General features: G+C 40.3%; 1 protein-coding gene across 5 annotated transcripts in view; it reads right to left on the bottom strand.

The window, feature by feature from the left end:
- Nucleotides 1-747: 747 nt before the first annotated feature.
- klhl8 (kelch-like family member 8) overlaps nt 748-19,182 on the bottom strand; it is a 51,974-nt gene continuing 33,539 nt past the window's right edge. For all 5 annotated transcript variants that reach the window (XM_063043495.1, XM_063043497.1, XM_063043498.1 and 2 more), the window contains 6 exons: nt 12,449-12,592; nt 11,843-11,954; nt 9,372-9,540; nt 8,919-9,078; nt 7,175-7,376; nt 748-2,200 (listed from right to left, as the gene is read on the bottom strand). In XM_063043495.1, the coding sequence (XP_062899565.1) occupies nt 2,077-2,200; nt 7,175-7,376; nt 8,919-9,078; nt 9,372-9,540; nt 11,843-11,954; nt 12,449-12,592 (911 nt within the window). In that variant the 3' untranslated portion in view covers nt 748-2,076. The remainder of the gene's footprint in view (nt 2,201-7,174; nt 7,377-8,918; nt 9,079-9,371; nt 9,541-11,842; nt 11,955-12,448; nt 12,593-19,182) is intronic.

Genomic DNA, 19,182 nt, shown 5'->3' with positions numbered 1-19,182 from the left:
ATAGATATAACATTGCAAAATCTTTTTCCTCACAATTAGTAAAGGATTTAAATGTAACACAATATTTCCAAAAAGTTAAATTTCATTACATTATGAACAATTTACCAATAACATTAAAAGCAGAGCTTTACGAAACAGAGTTTCATTTTAAATAACCGTAACACGTCATAATTTAACTTTTAAGTAATTATTGGTGCTTGTAATAATTGCATTTAAGCTCATTCTGAAGTGAAAACAATGGTGAGGATTAAGAACTTTTACCTTGGATCACCTTATGAACCTTATGCTGCTTCTAGATTCTTTAAACAAAATGTTGTTTAAATTACTCAGTGGTTAAATACTTTACTTCTGTTCATTTAATCCTTCAGGAGAAATAGGTTTTTAATAACTTAAATCATTCACAATAAATATTATTTCAAACTCTGAATGTTACCGTGGATGATACAGCAGATTGCAATTTAACATGTTTAGACCTTTCAATGCCAAAATATTTCTTATTGCTATCATTTAAAACTATAAAAAAAACTGTAGTCACACATTCTATTATGGCTTGGTTATTCCCATCTACTTCCCAACATAACGCAAACATGAGGAATACTGCAGATGCTGGAAATTTAAGCAACACACATCAAAGTTGCTGGTGCACGCAGCAGGCCAGGCAGCATCTCTAGGAAGAGGTACAGTCGACGTTTCAGGCCGAGACCCTGACAAATGTCAACTGTACCTCTTCCTAGAGATGTTGCCTGGCCTGCTGCATTCACCAGCGACTTTGATGTGTGTTACTTCCCAACATAACTTATGATTCTTCTTCTTATTTTTCTTTAGATATCCTGCTAACTACCTAAAATTCTTCATTGAAGGAGCCTTTACAATGGTTACAAAGCCACAAATGGCAAAAAGTATGAACATATCCTTTATAAACCATCTGTGGGCTAGCACATAATTTTCTTCATGAACCTAGTACAACCAGGAACTCAGTGTGTGAAATACATGGATTTCTGAATTTAGGTAGGAGAATTACTGTAGGTGTTAATTCCCCCTTTGTTTTATCCATTCTCCCCCAAAAAAACATTCTTTTATCCCAAAAATAAAATGACTAAACTTTTCACACAACAGTCACCTCATTGAAGGTATGCCAATTTACACAATATTTTGTAATCAATTCTGGAAGATGCAAGCAGTGTTAAGAAAGATGAGGCATGTTGATGAAACAGGAATCAAAGAAACTGTTGATGAACAATTTGTTAATTATCAATCTGCAAGATTTTTGCAAGAATTCACAATAACAGGATTTATAAATACTGTAATAACAATATTTCAGATACATTAGCTAATAAAGGAACAGTGCACTATTGTTTTTTGGCTTCACAAAATTATTGCTTGTTGAATTTGCTGCTAAACCAAGTTTTTAAAGGTCTTTTGGGACCTTGAATTAATGGGGCGGGTGGGGGTTGGGGGTGGCAAGACAGGGAAAGAAAGCAATAGGACTCACTGACAGACAAAGGGCAGAAGAGGCTAAAAGCATTTTTTAATGTTTCATTCAAATAGAAACTAAAACAAACAAATCTATTTTTTCATTGTGAAGTAAAATTTACAAAGTTTTAGCTTTTCCCTGGTCATATTTTAAACAGTCACAATGTACTTTGTCTTCTCCAGCACCTGCACTACAAAGAATTAGCTCCACCACCAAATTTATGACTAAACTTTGTTGTGCACTGGTCAGCCAATGATTGATACCATTAAATTCATTTCAGAAAGATAGAGATATGCAATTACTGCCATCTTCCGGGATTCTAAAGGAGCTGCATGCCAGCTGGAAACGGCAGGGTGGTGCTAGAAGAGCAGCATACATTCAATTTGCAAAACCATTTAATACAATGCAAAACACACCCACTTCAATCAGTTCTAAGAAATCAAATCTGCATATATTAAGATAAAAACCAAATCAAAGTCTTATAATCAATTTTCCAGCCTTCTTTCTTAGTCTACAATGAATGGATACATGGAATGGAATTTTTCCTCTGTAAAATTAGCATCTTCAGAAAACTTCACTGTGTTGCAGATTGATTGCAAAAATCACATGCAGTCAACAACATTACTGGATCCCAGGCCAATGTCTCTGATCTGGTTCGCCAGGCAGGAACACACAGCCACTCCAGCTCCAGCCCTGCAGTGTGAAATGGGTCCAACCAACTCCCACCTAGAGTACAGAGAAACCAAAAGAATAAGACATTATGAAAAGCACTTATTGGCAGGGGAATTATAAACAGAATCATTAAATTTATGAGCTTATCCACACGGACGCATTGTGTTCTGGTATCTGTAAGAGTGTATGCAATGCACAACTTCTGAATATTAAAGGGGTTTGATATTAAATACTTCTGATATGTGTCAATAAATATCAAACAAATTTTCTAATAAGGTATGCCTGTAGATAACCCTATTCACTGGAACTATATTTGCAGTATAGGCTGTCATCTACATTTCATGAACTAACATTTATTTTCACAAACCTAGTTCTCACCATATTGATGTTGTTACTTGCTTTATGGTGCTTTGTGGAGTTCAGGAAGGTGCAGAAGAACCATGCCCCTCTGCGAACACATGGCTCCTCCGCGGAGAGAGTTAAGTGCACCAAATTCCTGGCATTTTGTATCACCTGGTCCCCTAATATCCACTCCCCGAACAAGAAGGCACGGCTGCACTTCCACTCCTTAAGAAGATTGAGGCAAGCAAGGCTCCCCCTCTTCTTAACTGCGTTTTACAGGAGCACTATTGACAGCTTCCTGACAAGTTGCATCTCCACCTGGTATGGGAGCAGTTCAACAACAGACCTGAAATCCCTACAAAGGACCATGAGAATGGCCACGAGGATCATAGGGGTCTCCCTACCATCCATCGGGGACTTTTATCAGGAGCGCTGCACATGCAGGTCCCTTAGTATTATTAAGGATCCCGCCCATCCATCCAGCATCCTCTTTGACTTTCTACCAGCAGGCAGGAGACTGTGATGCATAAAGACAAGAATGGTCAGGATGGGAAACAGTCTCTTCCCAAAGGCCGTTAGTCTTCTGAACTCCTGCTGCATCGCATTCAAATTGTCACTGGTTAATCTGTTCCATACCTTAAAATATTTAATATCAATGCACTTTAGTTTGTTTCTTATGTGTGATTCATTTGGAGGTTTTATCCTTACCTTCATAAGTTATCATGTGCTATGTGTGTTATGTGCTTCACAACCTGCTTTGGAGAAACGTTGTCTCATTTCTATATACGTTATATACATGTATATAGTTAAATGTCCAGTTATATGGGGGATGAAGCCAGCATCTGTTGAAGCTGTTACTTTGTTCATTTTCTGCGCTGACGTACACAGTACCCTCTAGAGAACAAGACTGCTCACTTCAGAATCAGAATCAGGTTTATTATCACCGGCATGTGTCGTGAAATTTGTTAACTTAGCAGCAGCACTTCAATGCAACACATAATATAGAAGAAAATAACTAAATTAAATAATAATAATAAATCAATTACAGTATATGTATACTGAATAGATTAAAAATCGTGCAACAACAGAATATATATTTAAAAAGTGAGGTAGTCTTCAGGGGTTCAATGTCCATTTAGGAATCGGATGGCAGAGGGGAAGAAGCTGTTCCTGAATCGCTGACTGTGTGCCTTCAGGCTTCTGTACCTCCTATCTGATGGTGACAGTGAGAAAAGGGCATGTCCTGGGTGCTGGAGGTCCTTAAAGATGGACGCTGCCTTTCTGAGACACCGCTCCTTGAAGATGTCCTGGGTACTTTGTAGGCTAGTACCCAAGATGGAGCTGACTAAATTTACAACACTCTGCAGTTTCTTCCAGTCCTGTGCAACACCCCCCCCCCCACCCATACCAGACAGTGATGCAGGCTGTCAGAATGCTTTCCACGGTACATCTATAGAAGTTTTTGAGTGTATTTGTTGATATACCAAATCTCTTCAAACTCCTAATGTAGTATAGTTGTGTCTTGCCTTCTTCATAACTTTTCATTATCAACACCAAAACTTCAACTAATCTTCACTCACAACCTCAGAGCCATAAGAATTTCACTCTCCTACCTGCAGCCTGGTATAATGCTCTCTTTTTGTGTTGTACATGAAAGATGAGGTGGGAAAGTGAAGAGGGTGCAAAGAGGCTGCAAAAAGAAATCAGACTGAACTGACATTTTTGGTCGAGTCCTGAAGAAGGGTCTCTGCCCGAAATGTCGACTAATTATTCCTCTCCATTGATGCTGCTTGACCTGCTGAGTTTCTCTAGCACTTTGTGTATATTTCTCTGGATTTGCAGCATCTGCAGAATACCGAATGGTTACCCAAGAATACAAGAAGGTGGGAGACAAAAATTAATGTACAAAAATGTGAAATTATCTACTTTGACAGGAAGAATGGAACATCTGGATTTTTAAAAAGTGGTGAAGATACTGGATCTCCTATGAGGATACAAGACAGAGCAAATGACATAAGTGTCTGTAGGCAATTACTTTGGATCTAGTGATCCTAATTCCATTAGTTTCAAGATAATTATGGAGAAGGCTAGGTCTGGTTCTCACTTTGAGGTTGTAAATTAGAGAAAGGCCAATCTTGATGAAATGATCTGGCAAGTGTGGATTGGGACAGGCTGCTTTCTGGCAAAGGTATGCTTGGGAAGTGGGCAGCCTTCAAAAGTGAAATTCCGAGATTGCAGAGTTTGCATGTTCCTATCAGAATGAAAAGCAAGGATAACAGGTTCAGGGAACCTCGGCTTTCAAAAGATATTGAGACCTTGTTTAAGAAGAACGAGGTGCATAACAAGTATGGTCAGCAAGGAACAAATAAGGTACTTGAGCATAAGAAAGAAACACAAGAGAACACAAGAGAGAAATCAGGAGGTGAAGGAAAATCCCAAGGGCTTCTACAGATATATACAGATACAGATAAGGGACAAAATTGGTCCTCTTGAAGATCAGCATGATCATCTAAGCATGGAGCCAAAAATGATTGGGAAGATCTTAAATTGATTCTTTTGCATTTGAATTTACTTGAGAGACAGTCAGAGTCTATAGAAGTGAGGCAAAGCAGCAGTGGGGTTATTACCACGTACTGACTACAGAGGAGTTGGTGCTTGCTATCTCAAGGCAAACTATGCAGGATAAATCCCCAGATGACAAGGTGTCCTCTTGAAGACCTTGTGCAGAAACTGAAGGGCCCTAGCAGAGATATTTAAAACATCCTTAACCACGGGTAAGGTGCCAGGTGATTACAAGATTGCCAATGTTGTTCAAGAAAGGCTCTAAGAATAAGTTGGGAAGCTAAAGGCTAGTGAGCCTGACATCAGCAGTGGGTAAGTTATTGGAAGGTTTTCTAAGGGACCAGATATATAAGCATTTGGGCTGGCAGGGACTGATTAGGGAGAGTCAACGTAGTTTTGTGCATGGTAGATTGTGTCAAATTTACACCCAGCTCTGGGTAAGTAGCCTCACTGCCTTGTGGGCAGCCTCGAGAGAGGCAAAGGCTATGGGAGTAATCACAGACAGAAAATCCCTAAGGCAGCTGGACGTCACTGAACATCTTTCCGGCTGCTCCTGCAGCCAAGCTGCTGCCAAACGTACTGCTTTGCTTCACGTTTTGGTCACCCAGCTACAGGAAAGATATCAATAAGATTGAACGAGTGCAGAGAAAATTTACAAGGATGCTGCTGGGGCTTGAGGAAACAAGTTATTGGGAAAGGTTGAGTAGGTTAGGACTTTATTCCTTGGTGTAAGAGAGTGAGGGAGGGTTTGAGAAAGGTATACAGTATAAAATTATGAGGGGTATAGATAGGGTAAAAGGTGAAATGTTTAAGGGGAACATGAGGAGGAACTTCTTCACTCAGAGGACGATGAGAGTGGAACGAACTGCCAGTGGAAATGGTGAAATTTCAATATTTAAGATTAATATGAATTAAGCACATGGATGGGAGGGCTATGGTCCAGGTACATGCTGATGGGAGTAGGCAGAGTAGTAGTTCAGCAAAGAGGAGATGGCCTGAAGGACCTGATTCAGTGTTGTAGTGATCTATGATTCTACGACAAATCATCTTATTTTATATCCCTTGGCACGGTGGCACCTTAGTCAGGATGCATTCTGTGGGCACAGGAGTGCCAATGGCATCTGCACTAAAAGGAGTCATTACAGCAATATAGACAGAGATGCATCTCTGATGACACTTCTGTGCTACAAATCTGGTATGCACTTAGAAACTAATTACTCCCTGGCTCAGGATAAAGGGAGGGCCTGCGAGGAGTGGTGTTGGAAGGTGCCGAGCAGGTAATACATCTATAGAATACTGAGATATGTAATGAGGGATGCACTTTTACCAGTACAGATATTGCAGAATACAGGTTATTGCAGGGTATTGGCAAGAGCTGTTCCTTGTACTAGAAGACTGCCCTGGTCCTATGATCCCTAGCCACTCCTGATAAATAGGATAGATGATCCTGTCTTAACCTCCCTTTGACAGGTTGCAGAGCTTTCTCCATGGCAACAAGATCAACAGTGTTTCCTAGTGCTTGACGCTGTGCAACCCCGAAGTCCAAGTCCACACCTCTGTCCCTAGCCTGTCCACACCAGGCCACGGGCGCTTCAATACTGCAAGGACCCAACTTGAGGGCAAGAATTTCTCACCCAGACCCCAGCACAACCCGAGTGGATGCCATTATATAAAAGTACAGGGCAATACATACTGTGAGGGTTTGGACACCAGGACCTAGAACTCTATAACCCATCTGTCTTTTGCAGGACAATGATAACTGTACAAAAATCACAGACCAGAAATAAAGCTGCAATTGTGCTCAGAGTCAGTTTGGAAACACTCAATCCTTTGCGGAGAGCGGAGGATACGGTCCCCAACTTGATAATGTAAGAAATTTACAATGAATTTTTGATTGTATCAGCAGGAAGTAGAGATGTCAGTTTCATAAGTCCATATCAAAGGTTAGATATTCTTTCTCGAGTACAAAATGCACCATGTGCTGCATTAAGCTGTATTTTATCAAAGCAGATGTTTTTGGGATTAAAATCCTCTAATGAGCGATTACACAAAAGCATGAGAACATTATAAAGATGCACATTTTTACCCAGCGTATTCATGAGGCGCTGGATTGACATATTTTACCTGTTCATCGTCGGATCGTAGGCTTCCACAGTATTTAGATAAACGTTGCCATTGTGGCCACCAACTGCAAAGATTTTCCCCATGAGGGTTGCCACCCCAACTCCACCACGGGGTGTCGTCAACTCAGCCATGTACTCCCACTTGTCCATACGAGGATCAAATCTTTCCACAGAGCTGAGTGGCGAGTTATCATCAAACCCACCTAAGTCAAAACAGACAAGCATACCGTCAGCACAAAGTGACGAAAACAAACTCCCTTATGCAGTGGTAGCAGAGGTGAAACTTTGTGACGTGACATAGCACAATCTAAGCTTCTTTCCAGTATCACAGACTTCCAATCTCAGCTAATCACCCATTTTAACTAAATAAAAGACTATTCTTCACTAAACCACAGCTATGGATAACATAATACCGAAATGAACACTGCTTTCAGCAGTGAGCTATAATCTGCTTCCTCAAAATGCAAAGTATTATAATTTCAAAAAGCAGAAATGCTGCTATGGAGACCTTTGTGCAGCCTGCAGATAATGAACGACACAGCGCTAGATTGAACTGAACTGAATATGCCTGGACTCCTTCGATGACTTTGTGGGGCGTTGTTTTATATTCTGTATTTTTTGCTCATTTTTTTGCCATTTGCGCAATTTGTTTTTTTTTTCGTATGTTGGGGGGTGGGGTTGATGTTTTTCTTTGAACAGATTTAATGGCCGTCGGTGAGGAAGACAAATCGCAGGATTGTATATTGCATACATACTTTGATAATAAATGTCTTTGAATCTACCCTTAAAATTATAGAGCAAGCAAAAGAAAGGCAGGGAATTCCTCTAGTGCAACCACAGAAAGGAATCTAAATCAATATAGCAGCAGTACGGGCATCAATTCAAAGACCATCTGACCCTGACAATGGAGCTTTTTTTTTAAATAGTGCAGCTGAAGCAAAATACACCAGTCCTTCACATTTAATTTTCACTCCCAATTTGTGTGTTGCAATAAGAACAATCAAAATAAATATTAACATTCTTTTCAAAAAAAGCATAAGCTTATAATGACACAGCATAAATAGTTACAATTATTTCACATTGGATTTTTATCTGCAGTGCAGTGCCTAGACCCAGAGGTCACAGTCCAAAGTAAGATGCACGACATTCAGGACTGAGATGAGGGGAAGTTGCTTCATGCTGAGGGTGATGTATCTCTGAGTTTCCACAGACCCTTGGGATACAGAACTCCAGTCACTAAGTTCATTCAGAACAGAGATGGTTACAAAGGGGGGTGTTACTCGGTTAGTACAGGAACGTGGCTGCAAGGTAGAAGATCAGCTCCTCCTTGATGCATGTTAGAACAGTCTCAAAAGGTCGAATAATCTATTCCTGCTCCTTGTGTTCTTAATTGCTCCTGAAAGGCTAAATGGAGCAAGATCAAAGTCACATTGATGTTCATTATAAGCAAATAGTAATCACTATGCAACAAAATTAATGCATTTGGAGTCTTATTGAGATAATTAAAAGTACCACAGTTCACTGTAAATCAGCTCCTCTTGAATCTTTATCTCCAGCCTTCAGTTCCTCCCTATTGTCCAGGGTCTGTTCACAGTAAAGAAGGCTAGTTACTGCCAGCTTTGACCACCATCCTCCTGAACTAGCCATCAGCAGAATGGATAATTTACAACATTTCCATTCAAGATTTCAGTATGAATAGGAACCATTTTCTGAAAGTGTGTCAGTTATAAAAGATTAACACTCACCAACAATATACAAGCAGCCATTTAGTTCACCAACTCCATTTCCAGCTCTCCTTTGCCCCATATCCTTAATTTCTGTCCATTTGTCCAAGTAGGGATCATATCTCTCAACACTAGATAAACTTACAACTCCATCATTTCCACCAACAGCGTAAACATAGTTCTAAACATGGAGAGATGTAAAAAGCATTAAATTCAATCACATGAGTTAAGAGGAAAAGGAAATTAAATGGGAAGTCACATGGTGGTACAAATCTTTTCCTTGGAGTGGATCCACAGAAAAAAATACTGTTCATTTTTTTTATATGAAGAGAGATATATATATATATATATATATACACACACACACATACCGGGGTAAAGAGTCACTCTTAAAAAAATAAACTTTGCAGTTAATACTCAATGCATCTGTTTAACAATGTGCAGACCAGAAAACAATAAAATTTAAATACTTACCCCAAGTGCAACTGAGCCAACACCACCCCTTGGTGTGTTCATTGCTGCCACAGTACTCCACAGATCTGAGCCAATGTCATATCGCTCAACATCACTAAAACATGTATGGTCATCTAGACCACCTATAGCATAGACTGGGCCTCCAAGGGACGCCAGAGAAATACCCCTCCTGCAGAGATCAAAATGTCAGTAACTTATGTACATGTGCACACCCAAAAATAAACACACATGACATTGATTAAGGTAGCAATTTGTGCTCCTTTCTCAATAACATCTGGACAGAGTACACTAGCAATCTCAGTTAAAGCAGCAAGTGTGGGAAATTGAAAACCATATAATAGAGTAGCAGACAACATGAATGATAATTATGCACAATATCAAATTCAAAGTACATTTATTATCACAGTATGTAGACTATATACAGCCTTAAGATTTGCCTCCTTACAGGCAGCCATAAAACAAGGAAACCCAACCCCTAAAATATGGATGCGGTGTCTACTTTTCAGAGACGTTACCACACAGCAGGTCCCATTCCACCAATCTATACTAGCTGGTATTAGAGCAACTCTCTACCTCCTTCCATCCTCGCCTGAAGAAACTTTATTTCACCATGTTTATCTAAATCCCTCTTCAACGCCACGAAGGAAACTGCCTCGTTCATGTGGTGTGCACGCTTAACTCCAATCACATGGCATACCAAGTCCCCTGACCACTCTACCATGTCACTCTTAACTCTTTCCTTTTACAGCTGCAACTGCAGGTCCTTAACCCCACCACTAAAGACAGCAATCTACCACCTCCACCCTCAATAATCTAATCCTCGTAGGTGTAACCTCATTTTCTAGGAACCATTCTCACAAATTTATTCCAAAACCTTTAAATTCTTCCATTAGTGTGGCGACCAGAATTGAACAAAACACTCCAGATGAGGTGGAACTAGTGTTGATGAAGAGGCAGCATAACGGAACACAGAGCTGTGTAAGCCGTGTTAGGTGCTTTCTAAAGCTGCCCTTCCACTTTCAATGACCCACGAATATAAAGCCTTCAGAATCCTCTATTCCTGCCCCTTATAGAACAGTATCCTTTATATTGGCCCTCCTGATTCCTTTTAACAAAATGTCTCACCTCCCATTTAAACTTCATCTACCATTTGTCCGATCATTTCACCTGTGTGTTTATAACCTGCTGTGTTATGACAGAAGAAAAATGGTTGGAGTCAATTAGCACCCTTCTGATAATTAGTGAAAACAGCAAAAAGAAAATTGACAATATTTACAGAAAGATATCCACCAGAAAATCCAATAACTCCATACTATTTTTGTCCGGTGTGAATCCTAGCAGCTGAACCTCTCCCTCTCTTTTCTACTGACAGCGATTTGCCTCATTTTGTCAGGCACCAGGACATACCATCTTTAACATCCACAAACTTAAGACTACACATGAAACAGAATATGATGGACCCCACAATGTAGCTACAATCGTATCACAACATAAACAGCAGTATCTACATTAAATGCAGTATACAAACAACATATACATATTTGCACATCCCCATTACTAAAGAAATGGAATAGTCCACTGTGTATGGTGGGAAAGGCACCACAAAGCCACCCCTTTATAAGAATATACTGTGGGGAAGGCATTGAAGAGGGCACACTCAGTGCAATGATGGCACCAGGGCAAGGGGGTGGGTGGGTGGGTGTGTGTGTGTGTGTGTGTGTGTGTGTATAGACATGTACGTGCGGGTGAGTGTGTAGGCGTCTGTCTGTGGGCCTGTGTCTGCATGGGTGTGTGTCGGTATATAAATACACACGTCTATGTAGTGCGTTTACCGAGCGCTCTCCATCACATTCTTCAAGCAAACACTATCCTCTTCACAGTTCACAATACTGGTACGTTTTGTGCTATCCACCAACTGAGAAACTACTGGCTGCCAGTTGGGTCCAGACATTGTGGGACGAAGCCACTAATTAGCTGGATGAAACAAAAGGGGCCAGATTCAGAGGAAACAAGTGTTTTAAGACTTAGATGAGTGTTCAAGATAGAGAAGAGCAAGATCTTTAAAAGAATTAAATTAAACTGAAAATTTTGGGACAAGGTGCCAATGTGGGTCAACAATGTTTGATGTGCAGAGAATTTAGTGCAGGGTAGGTTAGTGGGTGTTCTCAGATTTTCAGATCCTTTCCCGGAATGGTTTCCTCCTTAAATTACTGGAATAATTACTGCTTCAAATTATTGCAATGACAGAGGGTAGTGTGCCAAGTCTTGTTACTGACAATGAACTGGGGCTTGAAAGGATGGGAAGAACTGTAGGGGAAAAGTGGGCAGTGATTGCCCTACAAGAACCAGCATGAAGTCAATGGACTGAAAGGCTACCTTCTGCACTGTCATAATTCTACTCGCTGGAGAATTAGTGAACTGTAAAATGAAAGCACCAATAGCTTTGAAGCAGAACTGTAAGACAATCTTACCGCTTGGTGTTCATAGAAGCCTTCATCATCCATTTGTTGGTCATCGGATCAAACACTTCCATGCTACCTAAATGCTCATTTCCATCATGACCTCCGACAGCATAGATTTTCCCTGAGGTTCAGCAAACAGGGAATATTAGAACTTTCACAGAACACAGAACATAGAATAGTACAGCACAGTACAGGCCCTTCGGCCCACATTATTGTGCCGACCCTCAAACTCCGCCTCCCATATAACACCCCCACCTTAAATTCCTCCATATACCTGTCTAGTAGTCTCTTAAACTTCACTACTGTATCTGCCTCCACCACTGACTCAGGCAGTGCATTCCACGCACCAACCACTCTCTGAGTAAAAAACCTTCCTCTAATATCCCCCTTGAACTTCCCACCCCTTACCTTAAAGCCATGTCCTCTTGTATTGAGCAGTGGTGCCCTGGGGAAGAGACGCTGGCTATCCATTCTATCTATTCCTCTTAATATCTTGTACACATCTATCAGGTCTCCTCACATTCTCCTTCTCTCCAAAGAGTAAAGCCCTAGCTCCCCTAACTCTGCACAGTTTTTACCAAACAAAGACAAGACTGTTATCTGAACATTACTGACCGTCCACTGAGATCACTCCAACATGCCGCCTTCGACTATTCATTTCGGGTGCAAAGAACCAGCTGTTTTTGCTAATGGAGTAACATTCAATACTGCGGAACGGGTCACCAGCTCCTCCTCTGCCACCGACACAGAACATGACACCTGAACAAAGAAGCGCATTGTGTACAGTACCCGATTTACTCAAGTCGACACAACATTTCAAAATAATGAAGAAGTTCACCCTACAGCTGAACAGCAACATAGTGAGGAAGAGGCGGCTGAGGCAATAACCCAATAGTAGGTTGCAGGCTTCACTGCAGATGGCAATGAATGCAACAGAAATTGATGGGAGACGGGGGTTAAATAGCAGTGATTAGCATAAGGTAATTTACATTATTAAAGAGTAAGTACTGGATAAATTAACTGGATTAAACTTGACAAAACCTTGAAGATGGAGATTCAGAGATAGTAATAGTAATGGTCATCCAAAATTCCCTGAAGGAGAAAAAGCTCAAAATTCAAAGTAAATTTATTATCTAAGAATGTACAGTATATGTTACCATATACTACCTTAAAGCTTCATTTTCCTGCAGATATTTACAGGAAAGAGAAACAATAGAATTTTAAGAAAAGCTAAACATGAACAGACAAAGACTGGCAAGATGAACTGCACAAGTACAGATAAAACCAAGACCATGAACTGTAGATTCAGTTGATTGCAGAATCAGTTCGGAGTAGTGGTGAATGAAGTTATCAACGCCGGTTCAGGAGCCTGATGGGCTCTCAGGTAATAACTGTTCCTGGACATGGTGGTGTGGGACTTAAGGCTTCTGTACTTCCTGCCCAATGGTAGTAGCGAAGAGAGAATGGCCTGGATGGGGGAGGGTTTTGCCTTTGATTGACTGAACATTAAGCACCGCTTTCTGGGCTTTGGTGTTTCCATACTATATCGTGAGTTTTTGGTGACACACCAAATATGCAATCTTCTAGAAAGTAGAGGCACTGTTGTGCCTTGTATTGACATTTATGCGCTGGCCCCAGGGGAGATTCTAGGACAGGTCCTAGGATGAATATCAGAGTTGTATTGTCCATGCATACTTTGATAATAAAATGAACATCTGAGCCTCTGAAACAATAATGCCAATTCATTTAAAACTACCGATCCCCTCCACTTCTGTTCCCTTAATGACAATGGCTCATAGACCTTCAGCAAGTTGGTGGTGATAGCACCTGTGGAATATCTGGTATACCCGGCTGCTATATAAAATAGGGGACAAGGACAAGATTGTCCAAATGCACAACAGCACCAGCTCCAGGACGTGCACACATTATCTCACAATGTCCCGGTTTCCATTATTGGTGGGACCCTAACTTAGCACAGCTGTTTGGGTCTGCTATTTGTCCATGTGCTGCACCAGTGAAGTCCAGGATGGTATGAACTTCTGCATTTCTCGGGCTGGAGATCTTACCTCTCCAACCTGCACCATTAAACCTGCAAACATTAGTCTCCATCAAATGAATGGGAGCAATAAGTTCAACTTGACTTGATTCAGTCAAGAAATGGACTTCAGGCACAGGATGAACTAGGACTTCACTGAATCTGGAGCAGGACTGAGGAGAAATGTAGCCCTCTCCTGGTTCTTTTTTCAAACTATTTCCTCACCTTCCAAAAAATTGTTTTATTTCATGCAGCAGATTACTGGAAAAATGAAATCTGATTAAACCTGCAGAAGTAAGAGGTTAATCTTGAAAAGTCATTGACACTGTTGGGTATAATCAGGATTTAGGTTTTAGTTCAATTAAAAATGAGTAAGTTAACTGGTAAAACAGATTATAGATTGTAGAGAGAATGGATAGATTCAATTTGTTTTGAGAAGAGTGAACAAGCTGAGTTTATTTTCTATGGAGCAGAGGACGCTAAGGCATCACTTGATTGAGGTATACAAAATAATGAGAATATAGACAGGGTAGATGGAAACCAAATTTTCCTCAGAGTGGAGATGAACCATCAAATTACCATACATAAACACAAGAAGGACTGCAGATGCTGGAAATCACAAGCAACACACACAAAATGCTGGAGGAGCTCAGCAGGTCAGGCTGCACCTATGGAAATGATAGACAGTTGATGTTTCAGGCCAAGACCCTTCTTCAGTCCAAAAGAAAGGTCTTGACCTGAGATGTTGACTGTCTATTGAAGCATCGAGGTGAGCACGGAGGGGTAAGAGCTGTTTTTTGATCACTCTATACTGGAGAGGGAAAAGACTGCTGCTGGGCCCAGAGAGTGTTCCCCAGGTTTTTCTGCATTTCGGATTTGGACTTTGGACTATAGACTCTCAATCTTAGTTTTTTTTTATTCTGTGTGGTTTTTTTTACCTGATCTTCTCTGTTTTTTTGTGTGGGAAGAGGGATTTGGGGGTTGATGTACAACATAGAACATAGAATAGTACAGCACAGTACAGGTCCTTCGGCCCACAATGTTGTGCCGACCCTTAAACCCTGCCTCCCATATAACCCCCCACCTTAAATTCCTCCTGTCTAGTAGTCTCTTAAATTTCACTAGTGTATCTGCCTCCACCACTGACTCAGGCAGTGCATTCCAAGCACCAACCGCTCTCTGAGTAAAAACCTTCCTCTAATATCCCCCTTGAACTTCCCACCTCTTACCTTAAAGCCATGTCCTCTTGTATTGAGCAATGGTGCCCTGGGGAAGAGGCGCTGGCTATCCACTCTATCTATTCCTCTTATTATCTTGTACACCTCTATCATGTCTCCTCTCATCCTTCTTCTCTCCAAAGAGTCAAGCCCTAGCTCCCTTAATCTCTGATCATAATGCATACTTTCTAAACCAGGCAGCATCCTGGTAAATCTCCTCTGTACCCTTTCCAATGCTTCCATGTCCTTCCTATAGTGAGGCGACCAGAACTACTGTAAATTATATTTTTACCTCTTTGCACCGTACCGCAGCTGCAAAAGTCACAATTTTTAGGGCACTTCAGCAATAATAAATCTGATTCAGAACCTTAATTACAATTGCACAATAAGGAGATGATAGTTTAAAACCACATAGGAATTTCTTCTTAAAGAGTGGCAAATTACCAGAGGTACTTAAGTAGGAAATACAACTTTGAAAGGTTGGGGAGCTGTGCCAGTTCCACATAACTCTCAGAAAGAGTTGAGGCTTGTGTATATCAGCCATGATCACAGTGAATGGCAGAATGGACCAAATTCCTTTGAGCACAATGTTTGTGAACATTTCAAATTTGAATTGATGTTTCTTTTGATAATCTTTCAGCTTTTACAGTCCACTGTCATACCAAATGTACTTAGCCTTATTTGCTTATGAACCAATCTGCCTAGAAATTAGCCACTGTGAAGAACACCACAAGAGGCAACAAAGCAAGACTGACCACTTTGGCTAAAGGTGTTTGTAATTTGTTCCAGATATTCAGATGCTGGGCTTTAATGTACATCCAACCTGGATGAAACACATTTATATATTGATTCAGACGTTAAATTGTACTATTTCATGGTTTCAGTTGTAATGTAAATATCTCACTAAGGATATCTGAAGTAAGATTTTAATGACCAGGTTTGAATGACTGAACTCAGCTGATAAGGACTGTATAACTATTGAATAACATCTGGAGAGCAGAGACCTTTAGAGTGAGATTAAGAATTTGACCTTTTGTTGGGTGCTGAAGATTGATATCTTCACCCGGTAAACTAGACTAGATTGTGTTTTTATTGCTAATGTGTTCAGGAATGAAGGTAATATTTGTAGACTCTTGTACTTCATTATCAGTACATAACTTTGGAATATCCTAATATTACTTCTTAAATCCAAGTATAATTTTCTCTTCATTACCCAGCTACAAATAGTTGATGTAGCCACACCAGTGAGGAAGCAAAAAAGAAAACATACTTTATTGTGTCTGATCTGTTCAATTTTCATGGCTACCCAGAAAATTGAAGAATTTCAGAGATGTATACTTTGATACTAAATGAACATTTTGAACATAGAAGATTCTGATACCTATAACATAATTATATTGACCTACTAACCTATCCATCTCTCACTAAGCATGTTGCCTTAAATTAACTGCAGTCCAGAATCTGGAACTAGCTATTGCTTGACCCATCTAGAGCAAAGGGGGAAGAAGGGGATGTGGGAATATATTATAATAACTTTGAAGTAGGAGATTATAATAACAGTAACACCAAAAGATGAGAAAACCATTATTGATTCTGCCAACGTGTTAAATCAGAACTTGAGATTTAGATCAGTTTATTCAACTGCCAACTTAATTTCAATTAAAGTACAGTTAAGACAAAAGTCTGGTGCCGAACTTGTTGTGTATTCAATACTTTATATAATATTTGAATAATATTGTAAATATATTGTTTAAGTATTATTTGCTTGCTTACATAACTCATTATGAGTTGTATGTAAAAGTACGTGAATGGCAAACATTAATACACCACCACGCCATAAGTGTGCGCCTCACTACAGTAAAAACTAAGTGTACACGTTCACCCGGGCTCCCGTGTATTTCTTTCAATTAGCTTTAAGTTTTGGATGTACAAAATATAACAGTGGTGACAAGTAAGTTTTAAAACAAAACCAAGACAACCACCAACCTGTTGAAGCGCAGCAAGACTTAAAAGTTCAAAAAATAAAGCAGACATGTTTTTCCTTTGGAAGGACAGAAAGAGATGTTCAAGTGAAAAAGAAAGTAGTGCAGCATGTTTTTACTTAGGAAGGGGGAGAGAGAGAGTTTAAAAAAAAAAGCAGAAAACAGACATGAAGGAGAAGATGGCGTCGTGACGCAGCTCACAGCAGCCACTCCGGTGGTGATGTCTGTTATCTGTCAAGTAGGGTGCCGTGCACAATCCTGATTTGATGGTGACGGACGTGACAGCACGGAAGAACATCTGGTGAAACTTCTGAAATGCCTGCTTCACTGCTGCTGCTACTGTGTGGTCCAGAATCTCCGAAGGGGAAGGCCCTGAGTCCTTGGCTTTGCTTGTTGCTCGGCAGCTGGGGCAGGGTCGAAGTACTTGGCAGAGGATGGTGCTTGGAGAGGCTGTGTAGGAGGGGCTGGTCGGAGGCTCGAAGTTTTCGGACGGCCTCAGAGTCCGCTGCAGTCGGGTGCTTCCAATGGTGCGGCATCGGCAAGTTTGCGGCACTTGGAGGTTTATGGCAGGGAGAGTTTCTCCCTTCTGCCGCCTGCGAGAGATGATGAGGCTATCAGGACTTTTGAGACTTTTTTTTACCGTGCCCATGGTCTGCTCTTTATCAAATTATGGTGTTGCTTTGCACTGTTGTAACTATATGTTAAAATTATGTGGATTTGTCAGTTTTATTCTTGGTTTGTCCTGTGTTTTCTTGTGATATCATTCTGGAGGAACGTTGTATCATTTTTTAATGCATGCATTTCCAAATGACAATAAACGAGGACTGAGTGTCCTTATAATCTAATCTAATCTAATCTAAAAAAAATTCATGTGTTCATAAACAGTGAGTAACGGGTGACAACAAATAAATAAAGAGCAGAAATGGCTGCCTACATTGGAAAGATAGACACATTCAATTGCATAACAGATAACTAGATTATATATACTGAATAAGTTGAACAGTATTTTGAAGCAAATGAAATAGATAATGAAAAGTGAGTGCCAGTGTTACTGAGTGTAACAGGTGGAATAGCATATAGTTTACTTAGAAGTTTGACTGCTCCAACCAAACCAGACAAAATTAGCTTTGCTGATTTGGTAAACATAATGCAATAACATTTAGACTGCAACCATTGATGATTGCAGAAAGCTTTATGTTTCATAAGTAAAATCAAAATAAAGGGGAGTTCTTTACAGCTTATGTGGCTGAATTGCAGAAATTGTCTGAGCATTGTCGGTTCAGTGATGGGCTTAGCTTGTGGAATCATGTAAGAAAGCAGTCAAAAACAGTTCAACTCTCATTTGAAAGAGCAGTTGAAATTACTGTATCAATGGAAACAGCAGCCAGAGACACAATTGGGTGCAGTCAGGGATGAAAGTGAACGTGAACAAAATTGCAACATCTACAGAAACCTGCTTGGCCGAACAGATCCGGTTACCGTTGTGGCAGAGGCTCACATACACCAGAACAATGCAGGTTTAAAGGTGAAATCTGCAGAAAATGCAATGAAGTATGAAACATGCAAAGGGCATGTCTGGCAAACAAAAATAAATGGACTGCACAGAGAAGAGAAAAAGATAAAAAGTCAAGTTATAGTAACAAAGAGAACCAGTCTGCATGCTGTTGATCAAAAATTTGATAATGATGAGACTGACACAGGACTGGGCAGCCTTGAGAGTTACACTTTGAAAACTAACACAACACAAGGAATATCACTTACACCAGAAGTCAACGACTAATTAATTAAAATGGAATTGGATGCTGGCTCGGTTGTTGCAGTCATTCCGCAAAATGAGTTTCAGCGCCATATCAAAGATACTGAACCAAAACCTGCAGATATCCAACTAACAGCTTGTACTGGAGAAAAGATAACTCCTGTGGAAATGACATTTGTAACAGTGAAATACAACAACCAACAAGCCTCATTGTATGTGGTAAAACAGAAGGGCCAGCAATGTAAAGCTGTGATTGGCTAAAACAATTACAACTTGATTGAAGATTCATCTGCCAATTACTTGCCACATCCCCTGCAAAAGAGTGAACTGAAAGTGAATTAAGGAAGGTACTGGATGAT

The sequence above is a fragment of the Mobula hypostoma genome, chromosome 3 (genome assembly GCF_963921235.1).
Source record: "Mobula hypostoma chromosome 3, sMobHyp1.1, whole genome shotgun sequence".
In the NCBI taxonomy this organism is placed as follows: Eukaryota; Metazoa; Chordata; class Chondrichthyes; order Myliobatiformes; family Myliobatidae; genus Mobula; species Mobula hypostoma.
Note: the sequence above shows the minus strand (reverse complement) of the source record. Positions and strands in the feature narration are given on the sequence as shown.